At 47.7% G+C, this 16307-nt stretch overlaps 3 protein-coding genes across 4 annotated transcripts; 2 read left to right on the forward strand and 1 right to left on the reverse strand.

Moving 5' to 3' along the window:
• Window positions 1-514: 514 nt before the first annotated feature.
• LOC127345381 (cysteine-rich receptor-like protein kinase 2) lies at window positions 515-3481 on the forward strand. Its single transcript, XM_051371860.2, has 7 exons — window positions 515-1452; window positions 1619-1732; window positions 1829-1968; window positions 2072-2282; window positions 2385-2619; window positions 2744-2897; window positions 3001-3481. Exons 1-7 carry the CDS (start codon window positions 633-635, stop codon window positions 3334-3336), a joined length of 2010 nt encoding a protein of 669 aa, XP_051227820.1. The 5' UTR covers window positions 515-632; the 3' UTR covers window positions 3337-3481.
• Window positions 3482-4206: 725 nt separating this feature from the next.
• Window positions 4207-8164, reverse strand: LOC127329457 (uncharacterized). The gene is made up of 2 exons (XM_051355976.2): window positions 8026-8164; window positions 4207-7262 (listed from the first exon to the last, which is right to left on the reverse strand). The coding sequence occupies exon 2, from the start codon at window positions 6794-6796 to the stop codon at window positions 4391-4393; it is 2406 nt and encodes an 801-aa protein (XP_051211936.2). The 5' UTR covers window positions 6797-7262; window positions 8026-8164; the 3' UTR covers window positions 4207-4390.
• A 420-nt stretch (window positions 8165-8584) lies between these two features.
• Window positions 8585-12107, forward strand: LOC127345367 (uncharacterized). Of its 2 annotated transcripts, none has more exons than XM_051371845.2 (2): window positions 8585-11516; window positions 11686-12107. In XM_051371845.2, exon 1 carries the CDS (start codon window positions 8585-8587, stop codon window positions 11471-11473), a length of 2889 nt encoding a protein of 962 aa, XP_051227805.1. In that variant the 3' UTR covers window positions 11474-11516; window positions 11686-12107. The 2 variants fall into 2 exon arrangements, with proteins under 2 accessions (XP_051227805.1, XP_051227811.1); XM_051371851.2 differs by having other exon boundaries at window positions 8585-11465.
• The last annotated feature ends 4200 nt before the right edge of the window (window positions 12108-16307 follow it).

Below are 16307 nucleotides of genomic sequence, written 5' to 3' on the forward strand. Positions count from 1 at the left end.
ATCGCCCGCGACGGGGCGATAGCGGGGCGAGTTGGCGGCGAGACGGCAGTGCGGGGCGACGGATCCACCGCCCGGCGGTACCGCCCGCTACCGCCCGGCTGCCGCCCGCGCTGGCGCGGAGAGGGAGGCGAGAGCGGGGCAAGAAGGGGGCGAGAGCGGGAGCGGCGCGCTGGCGGGTGGGGGCGGTAGCGGGGCGAGAGCGGGTGGCGCGATTTGATTCGTCCACGTCAGCAAGCCGTTGGATGATGTGGAGGAGAGAGAAGTGAGAGCTGGGACTATAGCCCATGCACTGGCACCGTGAGGTGAGAGTGAGGGTAAAAACTGACGTGGCGAGGCTATAACCTGTGATGCATTGGCACCACCCTGAGTGGATCATGTTCATGGCAGAGCATACTGGCTGCACGATGATGTGGCAGGCCCCCACCTGTCCATTTTGCCACGTCGGTCCGAAAAAGCGTAGCTATCAAACTGCAGCAGCCGACTGCTACTTGAACCAGTTCAGACCAGAAACACGAGACAACACAGTGTCAGCGCAACACGTACAAAACCAAGAGGTCCATCTACCACGCCGAGAAACAAAAAAAGTCCGGGCCGCGCGCATGCAGAGGCGCATCACGACCTAGTTCGCCGCCATGGGCACACCGGGGACTAGAAGCAGAGCACGCCTCCCTCTGCTCCCGGCGGCGGCGGACGTGCTCCGGTGCCTCCTCCTCGCCGTTGCCGCGGTCACCGCCGGCGCCGACTCGTCCGCGGCGTCGCCGGTGATCCTGGCGACGGTGTGCGGCGCCAGGACGGCGCCCAACCCGGAGGGGTTCGACGTCAGCTTCGTCAACACCCTGGAGCTCATCTACCAGAACGTGACGCGCTCCGGGTTCGGCGCCGCCGCCTCCGGCTCCGGCAACGACTCCGTCTACGGCCTCGGCCAGTGCCTCGCCTACCTCTCCCCGACCGACTGCCAGCTCTGCTACGCGCAGAGCCGCGTCAAGCTGCCCCACTGCCTCCCGGCCGACGGCGGCCGCATCTACCTCGACGGATGCTTCCTCCGCTACGGCGCCGACAACTTCACCGCGGCCGCCTCCGACGCCGGCGACGCGGCAGTCTGCTCCAACGACACCGCGCCGTCCACGCCGGCGTTCGCGGCCGCGGCCGCCTCGCTGGTGCGCAACGTCACGGCGTCCGCTCCTGGGGCCAAGGGGTACTACTACGCCGCCACGGCGTCGGCCTCCGCGATGCCGTCCGGCGCGCGCGTGTACGCCGCGGCGCAGTGCTGGAGGTCGCTGAACGCCACCTCCTGCGCCGCGTGCGTGGCCAGCGCGCGTGACCGGGTGGTCGGCCGGTGCCTTCCCGGCGCTGCAGAGGGGTACGGGCTCAACGCCGGCTGCGTCGTCAGGTACTCCACGCAGCCCTTCTACCTGCCGGCGAACGCCGGCGGCGGCGGTGGCGGATCATCAAGTGAGTGCAGGGCACATTCTCTCGGTCTTACTTGTCGTTCTTGGTCCAACTGTCGTGCCGTGCCTTGTCTGAATTCGGCTGATAGAAACAGCGTATGTCACAGGTTGAAACAGCAAAAAAGACCGTATTAATCTGACATTTTTCTCTTCTGAATTATCCGTGGCAGCTCGGCACATAATCATCGTCGTCTTCGCCTCGGTCCTCTCTGCCATGGCGGCCATCGGCATAGCATTTATCTGGACAAGAATGAGGCGCGGGAGAAACCACCTCCACCACGACGGTATGTAAAATTACAACAAGCAACAGACACCCGATACTGCACTCTGGTTTGAGGATAGCTTCTTACACGGTGTACTCCTGCTGGGTTGCGCTGCAGACATGGACGGCTCAGGCGAGCTCATCCGCGCCATCGCCGCGTCGCAGCTCGGTTTCCGGTACGAGGAGCTGCGCAAGGCGACCGATGATTTCAACCAGATCAACAAGCTCGGCCAGGGCGGCTACGGTTCAGTTTACAAGGTACATTGCCATGCCATTTCGAGCATCTGCCACAACTTGCAACATTGCTTACCTCCTGAAATGCTTACCTCATCTGAATTTGACCTCCGATGATGTCTGACAGGGTGTGCTGGCAGATGGCCGGGAGATCGCCGTGAAGCGGCTCTTCCTCAACACGCGGCAGTGGACCGACCAGTTCTTCAACGAGGTGAAGCTCGTCAGCCAGGTGCAGCACAAGAACCTCGTCAAGCTCCTCGGCTGCAGCGTCGAGGGCCCCGAGAGCCTCCTCGTCTATGAGTACCTCTGCAACACCAGCCTTGATCACTACCTATTTGGTAATAATAACTACAAAACTATTTCTGCACCCTGAAAAAATAATTGGTGCTCCACATTGTGGAATTTCATGAATTTGACATCTTACATGCTTGTCGACGCAGATGCCTTCAAGAAGAACGCGTTGGATTGGGAGCGGCGGGCGGAAATCATCCTTGGGACAGCGGAGGGTCTTTCATACCTTCATAACGCCTCCGAGATCAGGATCATACATAGGGACATCAAGGCCAGCAATGTGCTGTTGGATGAAAAGTTCAGGCCTAAGATTGGTGACTTTGGCTTGGCGAGGAACTTCATGGAAGATCAGACCCACCTCAGCACCGGCCTCGCCGGAACATTGTAAGTTACTATAATTGTTTGAGGCTCTGGGGAATTGAAACTAATCTGATGGAGTAAAGACTTTCGGCAAACAAAAGTGTGATATGCCTGAACAAGAACACTGACCGTGCCTACATTTATGTAGTGGATATATGGCCCCGGAATACATCGTCCACGGGCAGCTGACGGAGAAGGCAGACATCTACAGCTACGGCGTGCTAGTCCTCGAGATCATCACCGGCCGGAAGAACCACAACTCGATGGCGTCATCGGCAGAAGGACTCTCCCTTATGGCACTGGTACATCCCTCACATTTCACCCTATTGTCAACTGCAAGTGCACTGTAGCATTTCAGAAAACCTGATAAATATAACACTGATGCTGACATCCGTCCATCTTCAGATATGGAAGCACTACAACACAGGCACACTGATGGAGCTCCTGGACCCGAACCTCCGGGAGGAATGCTCGGAGAGGGAAGCTCTCAAGGTGTTCAATGTTGGTCTACTGTGCGCGCAGGCGTCGCCTAACCTCAGACCGCCGATGTGGAAGGTGGTGGAGATGCTGGGCAGAGGGGATAGGGTGCTGCCACACCCAACCGAGCCTCCGTTCATCGACGTAAAGGGGTCGAACGCGAATAGTTACGGCTCAGGGTCGTCATTTTCGCTGAAGTCAAACTCTGACAAGTCACCGTTGTCCACAAACCAGTTGTCAGTGAGTGGAGTACAGGCTAGGTGATCAACAGGGTGTGAAGCATCATCTGAACATTCTTTTCCATTTTTATGTTAGGATGTTGTTGAATTACTAACTGTAAACGTTGTGATCACATAATCACGCTTGTAAGATGTAAGTAAGTATATAGAGAATTGTCAATTTTGTCCAATATTCAGAGAAATGCAGTATTTTGAACTCTAATACTCCGTACTTAAAACCGTCAGTCCTTGGCGAATTAAGCATAACAGAAACCAAAATGCTCCCGAAAGTACACATTAAAACACAAATTAAACTACCAATATCACCTCCTTTTCCCCCAGCATCGGGTGATATTCGCCTAGCATCAGCTAAAAAAAGAGGAAAAAGTCAGAGAATTCACCTAGACCACAACAAACAGGTGACGAAAAGTCAGAGAATTCACACAAAAACACAACGAACAGGTGACAAAAAGTCATATTTTCGTATGATTTTGATTGAGATGGACCGGCAACGATTCTGGATAACTTTAGAAATAAGATCAAATTACCTTTTTGTAAAAGAAAAAACACGCGGTGACATAACAGAGATGGACCGGGAAATCGTTGAGCTGTATATGCATCTGGTTTGGTCGTTATCAGTTTTGTTTAGGGGAAAGTCCAAACTTGCTGCTGAGAACGACTGAAGCATGGCTTAATTGACTCAGCCGTCCAAGATGGAGACGGCTCAACAACCAGCATCAACCATCATCTCTCATCTTATTTTTCGTTCTCATTCAGCGACTTATATGCAGTATTTAGCTTGGAGATACAAAAACCAGTGTGCAGTGAAATTCACATCAGAAATTCGTTAAAGAGGTACTAGTACATAGCAAAAAATATTGCAATACAAATCATAGGGCCAGCACAACTGTATAAGTGAAGGGCGAAATGATGGTGCTTACAATAATACGGGACACCAGAACCAAATTTAATCTGCAACAGGAGTAAGCTGAAGCGTATTTTTGAAATGAAAGTAGGTCTTACATAAAGTACAAAGAGTAAATGAGACCATATAAATCCTACACTCAAGTGCAAAGACTACATAAAGATATACACACACATTAACGAAATGCTCTGCATCCTTTCATAGTCCTATCTTGAATGCGATCCACACAACAGAAGAGAAAACTTCTCCATGGCCGGAAAAGAACTAGGGATCCAAACCACAACCATGATCCAAGGCCAAGTCCAGCAATGATTGAGTAGTAGAAATACAAGGTTTCAATTTCTGCGTCATGTTTCTTGCTCCTGTCCAGTGTTTCCGTAGTACGTGAACCATTGGAACATGCGATGCTCAATGGAAACCCACAAAGACCAGAATTGTTCTTGTAAATTGAAGGGTCGTCTAGTGTTTGGAGCTGATTACCAGTTGGTATCTCGCCAGAGAGATGATTGTTGGAGAGATTGAGCGAACTAAGAAAAACTAGTTTTGAGATGCTTGAAGGAATAGCACCAGATAACTCATTCCATGAGCAGTCAAGGGATTCCAGAAGCTCTAGATCGCCAATGTTTTCAGGAATATAGCCTGATAGATGGTTTCTTGACAGATTTAGAAACCTGACGCCTTGGAGATTTGCTATTTCAGACGGAATCTCACCAGAGAATGAATTTGCTGATAAGTCGATACCTACCATAAGTGCAATTGTCCCTTGAAACTGGTAACTCTTCATCTTCCAGTTTACATTGATTCGGTCAACATACACAATCTCCTCATCTAGATGTAAAACTTCCTCGTGGACTGATGTACTCATGTTGAATTCTGTTTGTGGTTTCATCATGGATGAAAAATTGGCAAGCAAACGGTGTATGGGACCTGTGAAATGGTTGCTAGCTAGGTCGAGTAGTTGGAGATGGGAGAGTTGCGATAATTGTGAGGGAATACTACCACCAAACAAGTTGAACCTTAGCCGTAGAATCCTTAGGGAAGGAAGACTTGGACCTATCCAGGATGGAATTATCCCGGAAAAGTAATTTTCACCGATATCAAGGACAACTAGTTTCTTACAGTTCTTCAATATAGTTGGGAAACCACCTGTGAATTTGTTATTTGCCAAATGCAATGATTCCAAATATGATAAATTAGCGGACCCAGTTGACTGAAAATCCCCAGTGAGAGCATTGCTTGATAAATCTAGGAATAACAGATCATGCAAGTCCCACAGGCAGTTAGGGAGCTCACCCGACAGTTTGTTGCTAGATAGATCCAAGATTTCCAGTGAAGTGATTTGGCAAAATTTCTGAGGGAAGCTTCCCACAAAGTTGTTATTGCCAAAGGCAGCTGAGATCAGTTTTCTACTACCAATGCTTGGTATTGTACCAGTGAACTTGTTGTTACTGAAGTCAAGATCGTGCAGATTCTTGAGCGATGAAATTGTTGCAGGTAGCTCACCCTCCAACTTGTTATTGCTGAGGTCAAGGCCTTGTAGTGATGACATACTACCAACTTCACTGGGCACCAAGCCAGTGAGGTCATTGAGAGATAAAATCATGATGACGAGTAGCGTCAAGTTTCCAACAGAAGCAGGAATCCATCCAGATAGCGAGTTCTTCTCCAAATCCAACATCTCAAGACACACCAAGTTGCCGATCTCCACTGGAATTACACCCGCAAGATTGTTGGTGTGAAGCGACAAGAGTCGCAGCTTGGTTGCTTTACCTATCTCCCGTGGTATGCTTCCAGTGAAAGAATTATAGTGTAGGGCAAACATAGTTACCTTAGGCCAATGGGTGAACAGGTCAGGTGGAATCATACCGGAGAGCTTGTTTCTTGATAAGTAGAACTCCCTCATCTCCCTCATCCGAGGAAAAGACGGTGGCAATCCACCGGAGAGGTTGTTCCTTGACAGGTCCAAGAAGGTGAGAGCTCCCAGGTGTCCCAGCTCCACTGGAATCTTATCGACGAGATGCGCAGCCTGCAAGTCTAACCGCTGCAGTGCGCCGAGCTTGGCGAGAGACGCCGGGATCGGCCCACCTAGCGGGTTGTCGCGAAGAAGAAGAACTCGCAGGTGGTGCAGCGTCCCAAGCGCCATCGGTATGCCGCCGGTGAGGTTGTTGTTTGAAAGGTCGAGGGAGGTAAGAGAGGTCAGGAGGGAGACATTGGCAGGGATGGTGCCCATGAGATGGTTGCCACTGAGGTTGAGACTTGTGAGGGCCAAGAATGTGATGAAATCAAAGGCGTCGAGCGTGCCTGTGATGCTGGCTCCGGGAACCGTGAGCTGTGTGATGTGGCCAGCGGCGTTGCACTTTATGCCAGACCAAGAACTGCAGGTGGAGGTAGCCGGTGACCATGACCAGAGTGGAGAAGAGCCGTTCGCATCGGAGAACATGAAAGTAGACTTCCATGTCAAAAGTGCTTTGGCTTCAGATTCAGCTTTGCTTTGTGGAGAGATGGTTCTGCCACATGTGCATACCAATAGCATGAATAAGATCAGGAGATAAACTTTGGTGTTCCTTACCATTGATTCCATCAGATCCGCTTCAATTTGAGGAGCTACAAGAGCAAATCGAGGGGTAATGTCTTCCTTTATAACTGCATCTTGTTCAGATGCATCTGCATCAATTACTAAGATAAGTAAATCCTTCGTATGAGGGGATGGCTGAGCCACGTTTGCGTGTAGTCTGATCGTTGACCATCTTGTTTTGGGCAAGTCCAAACTTGTTGCTGGGAAACGAGTGTCTAACCATGACTTAATTGACCCAGCCGTTCAAGATGGAGACGGTTCAACAACCATTCTATCTTGATCGCGAAATGGTTCAATTTTATTGGACAAAGTGCTCCTAAAGTCAGTGCCTTCATCTTTGCTAGGATCCCGGCCTGTTGATGGATAGCAGCACTCAAGTGCGCGCCTTGCCTTGTTGTGTTGTAGCAGCTGGTTGTTCCGTCTCAAACTCATCTATGCGAGAGCAAAGCAATAGTAATAAAAACAATTATCCCTGTTTAAAGCAGAGTTGAATCATGATTAAATGATCATGTTTTCCTGAACAACCAATTGTGTTCATAGACACATTAAAAATAGAAGATTGTACTCCTAGCTAGATTATTGGGACCCTGGGCATGAATTTTTTTTTTGTTCAATAAAGGAAATATATTATTATCAAGAAGATATCAATTAAACAAGCCTCTGCAACAACAAAATGTCAAGAGCTAGTCGAGACACTAAGGATGCACATGGCCAAAGAAAAAAAAAAGACACCTACCAAAGTGTTCAGCAACTCGTTATAGCGTCAAAACACTAAGACAACATAAACCCTTAAATTCACAGGGAAGACTTGGGTTGGACAACGGAATCACAAACACCCTCATGTCCATGTCTGCTAATGGTTTTTTCATGAATTTGCTGTGCCCATGCCTGTGGCCCGGATTCATGAAAAAGTTATTAGCAGATATGGGCACATCAAATTACGGACATCTTTCTGCAAGTCAAGGGAATTGAAAGGCCATCTTTTCTTCACCTCTACTACACTCATGCTGAACGGAAACAAAAAAGCCGTGGAATAAAAATTAACTGCCCTAAAATCAAATTCCAGATACCAATATGTACAAGGCTCTAGCCAACAAACAGTGATTTTGAGGCCATGCAGGTTTGCTAGCTGCTTTGAATGCTATAATTGATAGTTCCGGAAATATACAGGATTAAAGGGAAATGCCCAAACAGTATAGCTGTTGGTATAAGCATCATGAAGTACCTATACTAACCTGAAGGGTGAATCAACATGAAGATATGAGGGCAGCATATGCCGCCCAGTGGCTACCAATGGGGTTGTGGGCTTGTGACGGCGGCGACGAGAGGAGTAACTTGGAGACCAGCCTCGTGACACGGCGGCGGCACCCTACCTCGCGAGGACCTCACCCCCACACATGAGGCTGCCTCGGCTCCCACCATCTGAATCCCCTGGCCTACACCACCAGCTCGGGTAGATCCAATTCGTCCATGTCCAAACCGAAGTACCTCTGCAGGATGGGGCGGCCAGGATTTCTTGCGATTGGAGGAGCTCGCTGGTGGAAGAATGCATGCCCTTTGTGCGCTGGAGAAGGAGGAGATGGTGGCTGATTCGGAGGTAATACAGTGTGTGGAGATTGGAGAACGGGGCGGTGAGCAGTTGCAAGGAGAGGAGACGACGGAAGTGGAATCCCGCCGATGCCAACGGCGAGCCTAGCTGAGCGGCGGGAACGGCGGCCCTGCAATCGGGCAGTGGAATACGGCAATAGGGGATCGAGTGTTGAGTGGCATTGCTCGTAATTGTTGGAAAGTTCCATGGGAGAAAGACAGTGCAGTCTCGAAAGAAAAGATACTAAAACAAAACAAAACCATGATCTTTCTCCCACATTGCCAGAGGGAGGGAACACGAGGACCATGCCTCGCCTCTGCTCCTCGACGCCAATGTCGCCACTCCGCCTCTGCCTCCGCCTCCACGCCCGCCACTCCTCCTCCACCTCGCCGCCCACTCGCTGCTGGGAGCCCGCCGCCGCCTTCGCCGCAGCCACGGAACGCGCGCGCAATGGCAAGCTCACCCCGGCGGACGCACACCACCTGTTCGACGAATTGCTGCAGCAGGGCACGCCGGTCCAGGCGCGCCCCCTCAACAACCTTCTAGCCGCCCTCGCCCGCGCTCCGGCATCCTGTTCCTGCAGCAACGGCCCAGCCCTCGCGGTTGCCCTCTTCAGCCGCATGTCCCAAGGCGCCTGCCGACGGGTGGCGCGGCCCACGGCCTGCACATATAGCATCCTCATGGACTGCTGCTGCCGTGCGCACCGCCCGGGCCTGGCGCTCGCCTTCTTCGGCCGCCTCCTCAAGATGAGCCTCAAGGCAGATGTCCGCGTCATCAACAACCTCCTCAAGGGACTCTGCCGCGCAAAGCGTGCAGATGACGCTCTGGTGGTGCTGCTTCACAGGATGCCCGAACTTGGCTGCACCCCCGACGTGGTGACATATAACTCAGTTATCGATGGCTACTTTAAGGAAGGCCAAGTGGGCAAGGCGTGCAATCTATTCCATGAAATGGCACGGCAAGGGATTGCGCCTAATGTGGTGACATATAACTTGGTTATTCATGGCTACTTTAAAGAAGGCCAAGTAGGCAAGGCGTGCAATCTATTCCATGAAATGGCACAGCAAGGGGTTGTGCCTAATGTGGGGACATATAACTTGGTTATTCATGGCTACTTTAAGGAAGGCCAAGTAGGCAAGGCGTGCAATCTATTCCATGAAATGGCACAGCAAGGGATTGCGCCTAATGTGGTGACATATAGCTTGGTTATTCATGGCTACTTTAAGGAAGGCCAAGTAGGCAAGGCGTGCAATCTATTCCATGAAATGGCACAGCAAGGGGTTGCGCCTAATGTGGTGACATATAGCTTGGTTATCGATGGCTACTTTAAGGAAGGCCAAGTAGGCAAGGCGTGCAATCTATTCCATGAAATGGCACAGCAAGGGATTGCGCCTAATGTGGTGACATATAACTTGGTTATCAATGCACTGTGCAAGGCCAAAGCAATGGACAAGGCAGAGTATTTCCTTCGTCAGATGGTTGTTAATGGTGTTGAGCCTGATACTGTGACATATAATAGCCTCATCCATGGATATTCCACTTCGGCCAACTGGAAGGAGGCACTTAGGGTGTTCAAAGAAATGACAACTCGGAGTGTTACAGCAGATGTGTATACTTACAATGTCTTCATGGCCTACCTTTGCAAGCATGGGAGAAGCAAAGAAGCTGCAGGATTTTTTGATTCCATGGCTATGAAGGGCCTGAAACCTAATATCGTGTCATACAATAATCTGCTTCACGGGTACGCCACTGAAGGATGCTTAGTTGATATGAATAATCTCTTTAATTCAATGTCAAGAGATGGTATTCTACCTGACTGTCATGTTTTTAACACACTGATTAACGGATACTCTAAAGCTGGCTTAATGGATGAGGCTATGCTTATACTTAAAGAAATGCAGAAACAGGGAGTGACTCCAGATGTAGTCAGCTATGGAACCATAATACATGCATTTTGTAAAATGGGTAAGTTGGACAATGCTATGGAGAAATTTAATCAGATGATTGATATCGGAGTACAACCAAACATAGCTGTTTATGGTTTCCTGATTCAGGGCTTTTGTACACATGGCGATTTGGTGAAAGCAAAGGAATTAATTGCTGAAATGAAGAATAAAGGTATGCGTCCTCCTGGTCTTGCGTTCTTCAATTCAATAATGCACAACCTTTGCAACGAAGGAAGGGTAATGGAAGCACAAGGCATCCTTGACTTGATCGTACACACAGGTGAGAGGCCTGATGTTGTCACATTTAATACACTAATTGGTGGATATTGCCTAGTATGCAAGATGGAGGATGCGATGAAAGTATTTGATGCTATGGTATCATATAGTTTGGAACCTTGTAGTGTTACATATGGTATACTTATTAACGGCTATTGCAAGAACAGAAGGATTGACGATGGGCTTACTTTGTTCCAAGAAATGTTGCGAAAGGGGGTTAAACCTACAACTTTTAATTATAATGTTATACTGGATGGGTTATTTCTGGCTGGACGAATTGTTGATGCAAAGGAAAAGTTTCGTGAGATGGCTGAATCTGGATTGAATGTCTGCATCGATACATACTGTATAGTTCTTGGTGGACTATGTAGAAATAATTGCTCTGATGAAGCAATCACATTGTTCCAGAAGTTACGGACAGCAAATATGAAATTGGATAATATTATAATTGTCAATATCATGATTGGTGCATTCTACAGGGTTCAGCGAAACCAGGAAGCTAAGGATTTGTTTGCTGCAATACCAGCCAATGGGTTGGTAGCTGATATTGGTACCTACAGTGTAATGATGAAAAATCTGATTAAGGAAGGCTCAGTGGAAGAAGCTGACAATCTTTTTTCATCAATGGAGAAGAGTGGATGTGCCGCGAACTCTTATTTGCTAAATTGTATCATCAGAAGTTTACTGGAAAAGGGAGATGTAGTCAGAGCTGGAAATTATATGTCTAAAGTTGATGGAAAGAACTGCTCTCTTGAAGCTAAAACTGTTTCGCTGCTGATCGCACTTTTTTCAACAAAAGGGGAATATAGGAAAAACATAAACTTGCTCCCTACAAAGTACCAGTTTCTGGAAGGAGCTGTTGCAGGTCCGTAGTCCAATAATTGAAACATAATATCTGAACTTAACTCTTCATGAGGTACACTTCGGTTGTTGCTTGCCATAGGTCCTTTTGCTGGTATAGGAAATAGAAATGATTTTTAAATAGAAATTCAGTCCTAGTTTTTTTCATTTGCCATTTGTTGAAATCTGTTGAATATTGAAAATATAAGACAGTGATTTTTCTGTGGATCTTTTTAATATTGTAGGATGCTGAAAGGTAGATCAAGCAGTCTAAATCGGCGGGTTGGCCTATTAAGGATATTCGCTTCTGATGGCTACTAAGGAAGTCGTAGATAGACTGAAGCTGTTCTTCAGGATCTGGACCATGATCGCCTTGTAACCCCTCCTGCTTAATAAAGTTCCTCTTTTACCCGCAAAAAAAAGGAAGGTGTAGATACGGTAGTGTGGATATAAAAAGAAGGAAATATGTGTGTGGCTGTGTGCTTGAGAGAGTCGAGATTTTTGGGATGCAATTTCTTGGTAGATATCCCATAGTTCGATCACCCGGATGATATTTCTTCTATAATGGGGTCTGTGGTAGAAGAGGGATGCATCCCAAACAGCTGCATCCCTCTATGATGATTCAAGGAGTTCCATGTACAAAGTTTAAAGTTACTGATTGCAGCCCTATCTGTTCTAAGTATATATGCTGGTAGGTTTGGGGGCACAGTGCATGTTTGAGGTACTCTAATTTTTCTTTGGCATGTAGAAACCTTGAATCCCATGAACAGCTGTCATTTTATTTCTTAGAGTTGCCCCAGAAAAAAATAAAGAGAAAATTGCATCTAAGACCATGCTTTGTGGCATTTGTTGCTCAGAACACAGAAACAAGATCATTTTTGCCGCTAGCACAGTTGTTGTTCAATTCGTTGCACCTGGTCTGAATGAACAGATTAACATGTTATCTGATGAGCGGGGCTCGCTGTTGTGCTCGCGTGGCCATCCACATACCCAACGCATAACCCACACTTCCTCAGCACAGATGAACGAATAAAGAAGAAGAAAACCAGCAGCAAGCCAACGACAAGGGCGACAGACTCCGATGACCCCATCTGCATTAAGTGGCTACATCTCCCTCCTGCTCTCTAACGGAGATGAGGCGTGGACGATGCCGTCCGGTGTTGGCAGCACGCTGGCGACAGTTCCGACAGATTCCGAAGACCCCCGCCGCTTCACTGGGGTATGTTCTCCTTTGCCATCTCCCGCCCCCTCCCTTTTGATTATCTATCTTTTCGTTAGCTTTTAGGAGGGGGGCGGAGAATAAGAACCCTAGGTTCCCTCCCAAATTTTGGTCTTCGATAGACGTACAAATGCAGTATTTTTCTTAACTTTGTGGTGTGAATTTGACAATTTCAAGAATCTGTATGGGATTTTGCATGTTGTTGAATGAAAATGTGCAGAGGGGAAGGTCCACGGATTTTAGGCAACACATAAATGCTCGTGTGTTGTCACGGAAGCTGGAAGTTGTCATATGCCTGGTATTATCGCATCTAAGACATTTGAATTAGTAGCGCAGTGAGAGTACTCTGTGGTTGATGCGTACATTAAAGACATTTGAATTGGTATTGGTGTGTTGATATGAGTTGTCAATTTGTCATTAGTGGCGAATGAGGTACGGAATGAATATAAAAGCATTGCATAAAGGATCCAAATATTTATGTTACGGTGTTAGCCTTCTTAGACTTGTGATGTGCTTGCACGTGTATATTACTTGCTAGATCTGAACTATTCTCTACAAAATCATTGTCAGCGGGTGAATCCTTATCATTTGATCCTCCAACTCGAAATTGTCTTGCGGCCACACAACGCCCATGTAGGTAATCAACAGATGCCCTTCTCTTTCTTTTTATTTCTAGATTGTTAGATGGATTTGCTTTCAGCTGACATGTTATTTTGTGGTCTTGTTCCTCACAGGATGTGATTACTTTTTGCTAAGATGACCTGGCAGCACTTTCATGGACCTTCTCCTATATGTATGAGTTTCATTGCTTTGGTTGAAGATATATTTGTGCCTGAGATTTGATTAGTGATATTTGTTCCATGTGAGAGAAATATGATGCTGATACCATCCTTCCATAACAGCTGTGGGAGGGGACAAGGTTGGTAGCCGATGGTGCCATGAACATTCAAAGGACGGAGGTGCTCGGCTGGTTATTTTTTGGTGATGGCGGAGGTATAACCCAAAATAACCCGTTCTCAGATTGGGTTATTGTTGTTCTAATGCAGTTTGTGTTTTTAGATATCTTTCATATATGTTTTTAAGCCAAAAGCTCCTAATCATTGTGTTTCCCTATTTGCAGCCACTATTTCAGTAACGATTTGATGTGCTAAAGAATAATATGTAGAAAATTCATATGTTTGATGGGAAAAAAATAGGTATAGCCACTTTTTGCTTGTGTTGTCAGTACCATTTCCGGCTTCAGTTAGCTCAAAAAAGATAATTCAATGAGCAATTTTTCTACCATGTGATTTTGCTTTTCCAGGCCAATGAAGTGACTGAGCCAAATTAATAATACTGTGCTAGAAGGATATTTGGAGGTACACTTCTTGCATTAATTTTTTACCTTTTAGCATCTGTGTCTGTTTACGTTCACTTGTCTGCATGTCTGAATGTTTCGGTACCTATTCCAGCATGCCGATGCACTCAAACCTGTTTTTGCTTTCTCCCCAGGCAGTTATGATATAACTGTGTTCACTACACTCTTTGATTTTCTACAACTATTTATTCGATAGGCTTGCTTTTGAGTATGTTGTTCAATTTCGGAGATATATAAGATTTCAGGAAAAAAAAACACTATTCAGATTATAGTGTATGTGCTCCTTGTCTCCTTGTTCGATTCGGGAGCCAAGACAAGTCATTTATTTATATATTTGGCAAGACAAGTTCTTTATTTGTTTTAAAGTTGCCTCCCAGATGATTATTTATAGCTTGTCGGCTCATAAGGAACCATCAAGCATTTTTGGCTTGTATTCATATTCCTGACACTTGGATGATTGATGTTGTAGCAGCTTGAATTTTTTTTTTTTTTTTTTTTGACACTGAAGCTATATTACTGAAGAAATGTTTCTATTCTACAAGTAACCAAATATGTTACTGTAGGTTTGATTTCGCAATTTGAATAGACCACCACAGTTAAACAGTGTATTAGATCTTTGCTCTTAATTGGATCTTTTGGCATGTAACACAAGCTCCTTTTGATTTGCTGGTGCACTGGGCACATAACTGTCTGCGCAAATAACAATTTGCCACAAATATATTGAGAGCCTTCTATGAGCATATCCAATTGAAATTTAGATAACAAACTGAAGAAGGCAGAAAGGCCATGGGCCATGGCGCAAGTGAAGCTCAAGTCAGTCCTCTAGTTATTCAAGGAGGTACTGCACTTTGACTGAACAATATGTGGATGCCACCACAACGATAGGTTGTACATGTTCTAACATTGTTCTTCCGCAGTTAACGCGTTACTTGCGGACTTGTGTGCATTGCTTCCTAGAAATAAGAGTCGTCTTAGTTGTCATGTTTTCCTCTCTTTCTTGTCTTGTGGTGGGCGGCGGCGAGCGCAGCTGATGCCAGTATGCCAATGTGAGCTTCTCAGTTCTCACATACCTTGTTTTCCTTAGCTCATGATCACTCTTTCTACACATTTATGCAAGATTGTGTGATGTTCTCTCTTCTCTGGCTCCTTTCTCTTTTATTTTGTTAAATGAACCTCTAGCTAAGAAGATGATATTCCTTAGGTTGGTAGTTTGAATGATAGTTACACTGATGTATAGTCAACAGTTCTGTACTTGACAATTTTAGCTAGCTTTGGAGTGAATGTGATGATGAAGACTTCAGCCTGCAGTACTTTTAAGTTAATTTAGTGTTTTTTTCTATATATATTGCGTTTTGACTGCCCTTCTTAATTATTTACAAAAACAATATGGCCATTAAATCATGTAACCTGAGGCTAGCGCCACCTGCCCAGTGAGGATACAAAGACTTCATTGCCAAAATCTGAATGTGGTTATTTATGTTAGAGTGGATGATTCATTCATGTCTTTGGTTCTTTCATCTTGGATGATTCATTCACGTCGGATCGCACCTGGCTGGCCTCCTATCACCTCCGGGGCGCCGCCCAGATGTGGTACTATTCCCTCGAGCAAGACGAGGGTGGCATGCCTCCTTGGGACTGCTTTCGGGAGCTATGCCTCCTTCGTTTCGGGCCGCCGATCCGCGGGAGCTGCCTCGCGGAGTTGGGGCGCCTCCCCTTCACGTCCACGGTGCAGGACTTCGCCGATCACTTTCAGGCCCTCGCCTGCCACGCCCCGATTGTCACGGGGCAACAGCGCGTGGAGCTCTTTGTCGGCGGACTCCCGGATCACATACGACTGGATGTGGAACTCCAGGCCCCCCACGACCTGCAAACGGCGATGCACTACGCTCGGGCGTACGAGCGCCGCGCCCAGGCACTGCAGCCACCTCCCCCGAGTCGCGGGGCCCAGCCACCCGACCGCCCCCTGCTGGCCGCAGCACCGACTACGCGGCCAGCCCCGACCGCTCCAGCAGCGACGCAGCGTACTTTCCGCGCCTCACTCCGGCAGAGCAGTTGGAGCGTCGTCGCCGCGACCTGTGCTTCAACTGCGACGAGCCCTACGCACCGGGTCACATCTGCCCGCGCCTCTTCTACTTGGGAGACAGTAGACGATGGCGACGCGGACACGGGCGTCGACACAGCGACGGAGACCGCCCTCGACGCCACGTCGGCCACGGCATGCGTGGTTTCGCTCCATGCGTTGGCGGGCATCCGCAACAAGCAGACGATGCTCCTGCCGGTGACGATACACG

This window comes from Lolium perenne, chromosome 1 (genome assembly GCF_019359855.2).
Source record: "Lolium perenne isolate Kyuss_39 chromosome 1, Kyuss_2.0, whole genome shotgun sequence".
Classification (NCBI taxonomy): domain Eukaryota; kingdom Viridiplantae; phylum Streptophyta; class Magnoliopsida; order Poales; family Poaceae; genus Lolium; species Lolium perenne.

Coding starts and splice junctions, on each gene's coding strand:
- LOC127345381 (XM_051371860.2), top strand. CDS start 633: ATGGGCACACCGGGGACTAGAAGCAGAGCACGCCTCCCTCTGCTCCCG. Junction 1,969..2,071: donor GCTACGGTTCAGTTTACAAG/GTACATTGCCAT, acceptor GATGTCTGACAG/GGTGTGCTGGCAGATGGCCG. Junction 2,620..2,743: donor ACCGGCCTCGCCGGAACATT/GTAAGTTACTAT, acceptor ACATTTATGTAG/TGGATATATGGCCCCGGAAT.
- LOC127345367 (XM_051371845.2), top strand. CDS start 8,585: ATGGGAGAAAGACAGTGCAGTCTCGAAAGAAAAGATACTAAAACAAAA.
- LOC127329457 (XM_051355976.2), bottom strand. CDS start 6,796: ATGGAATCAATGGTAAGGAACACCAAAGTTTATCTCCTGATCTTATTC.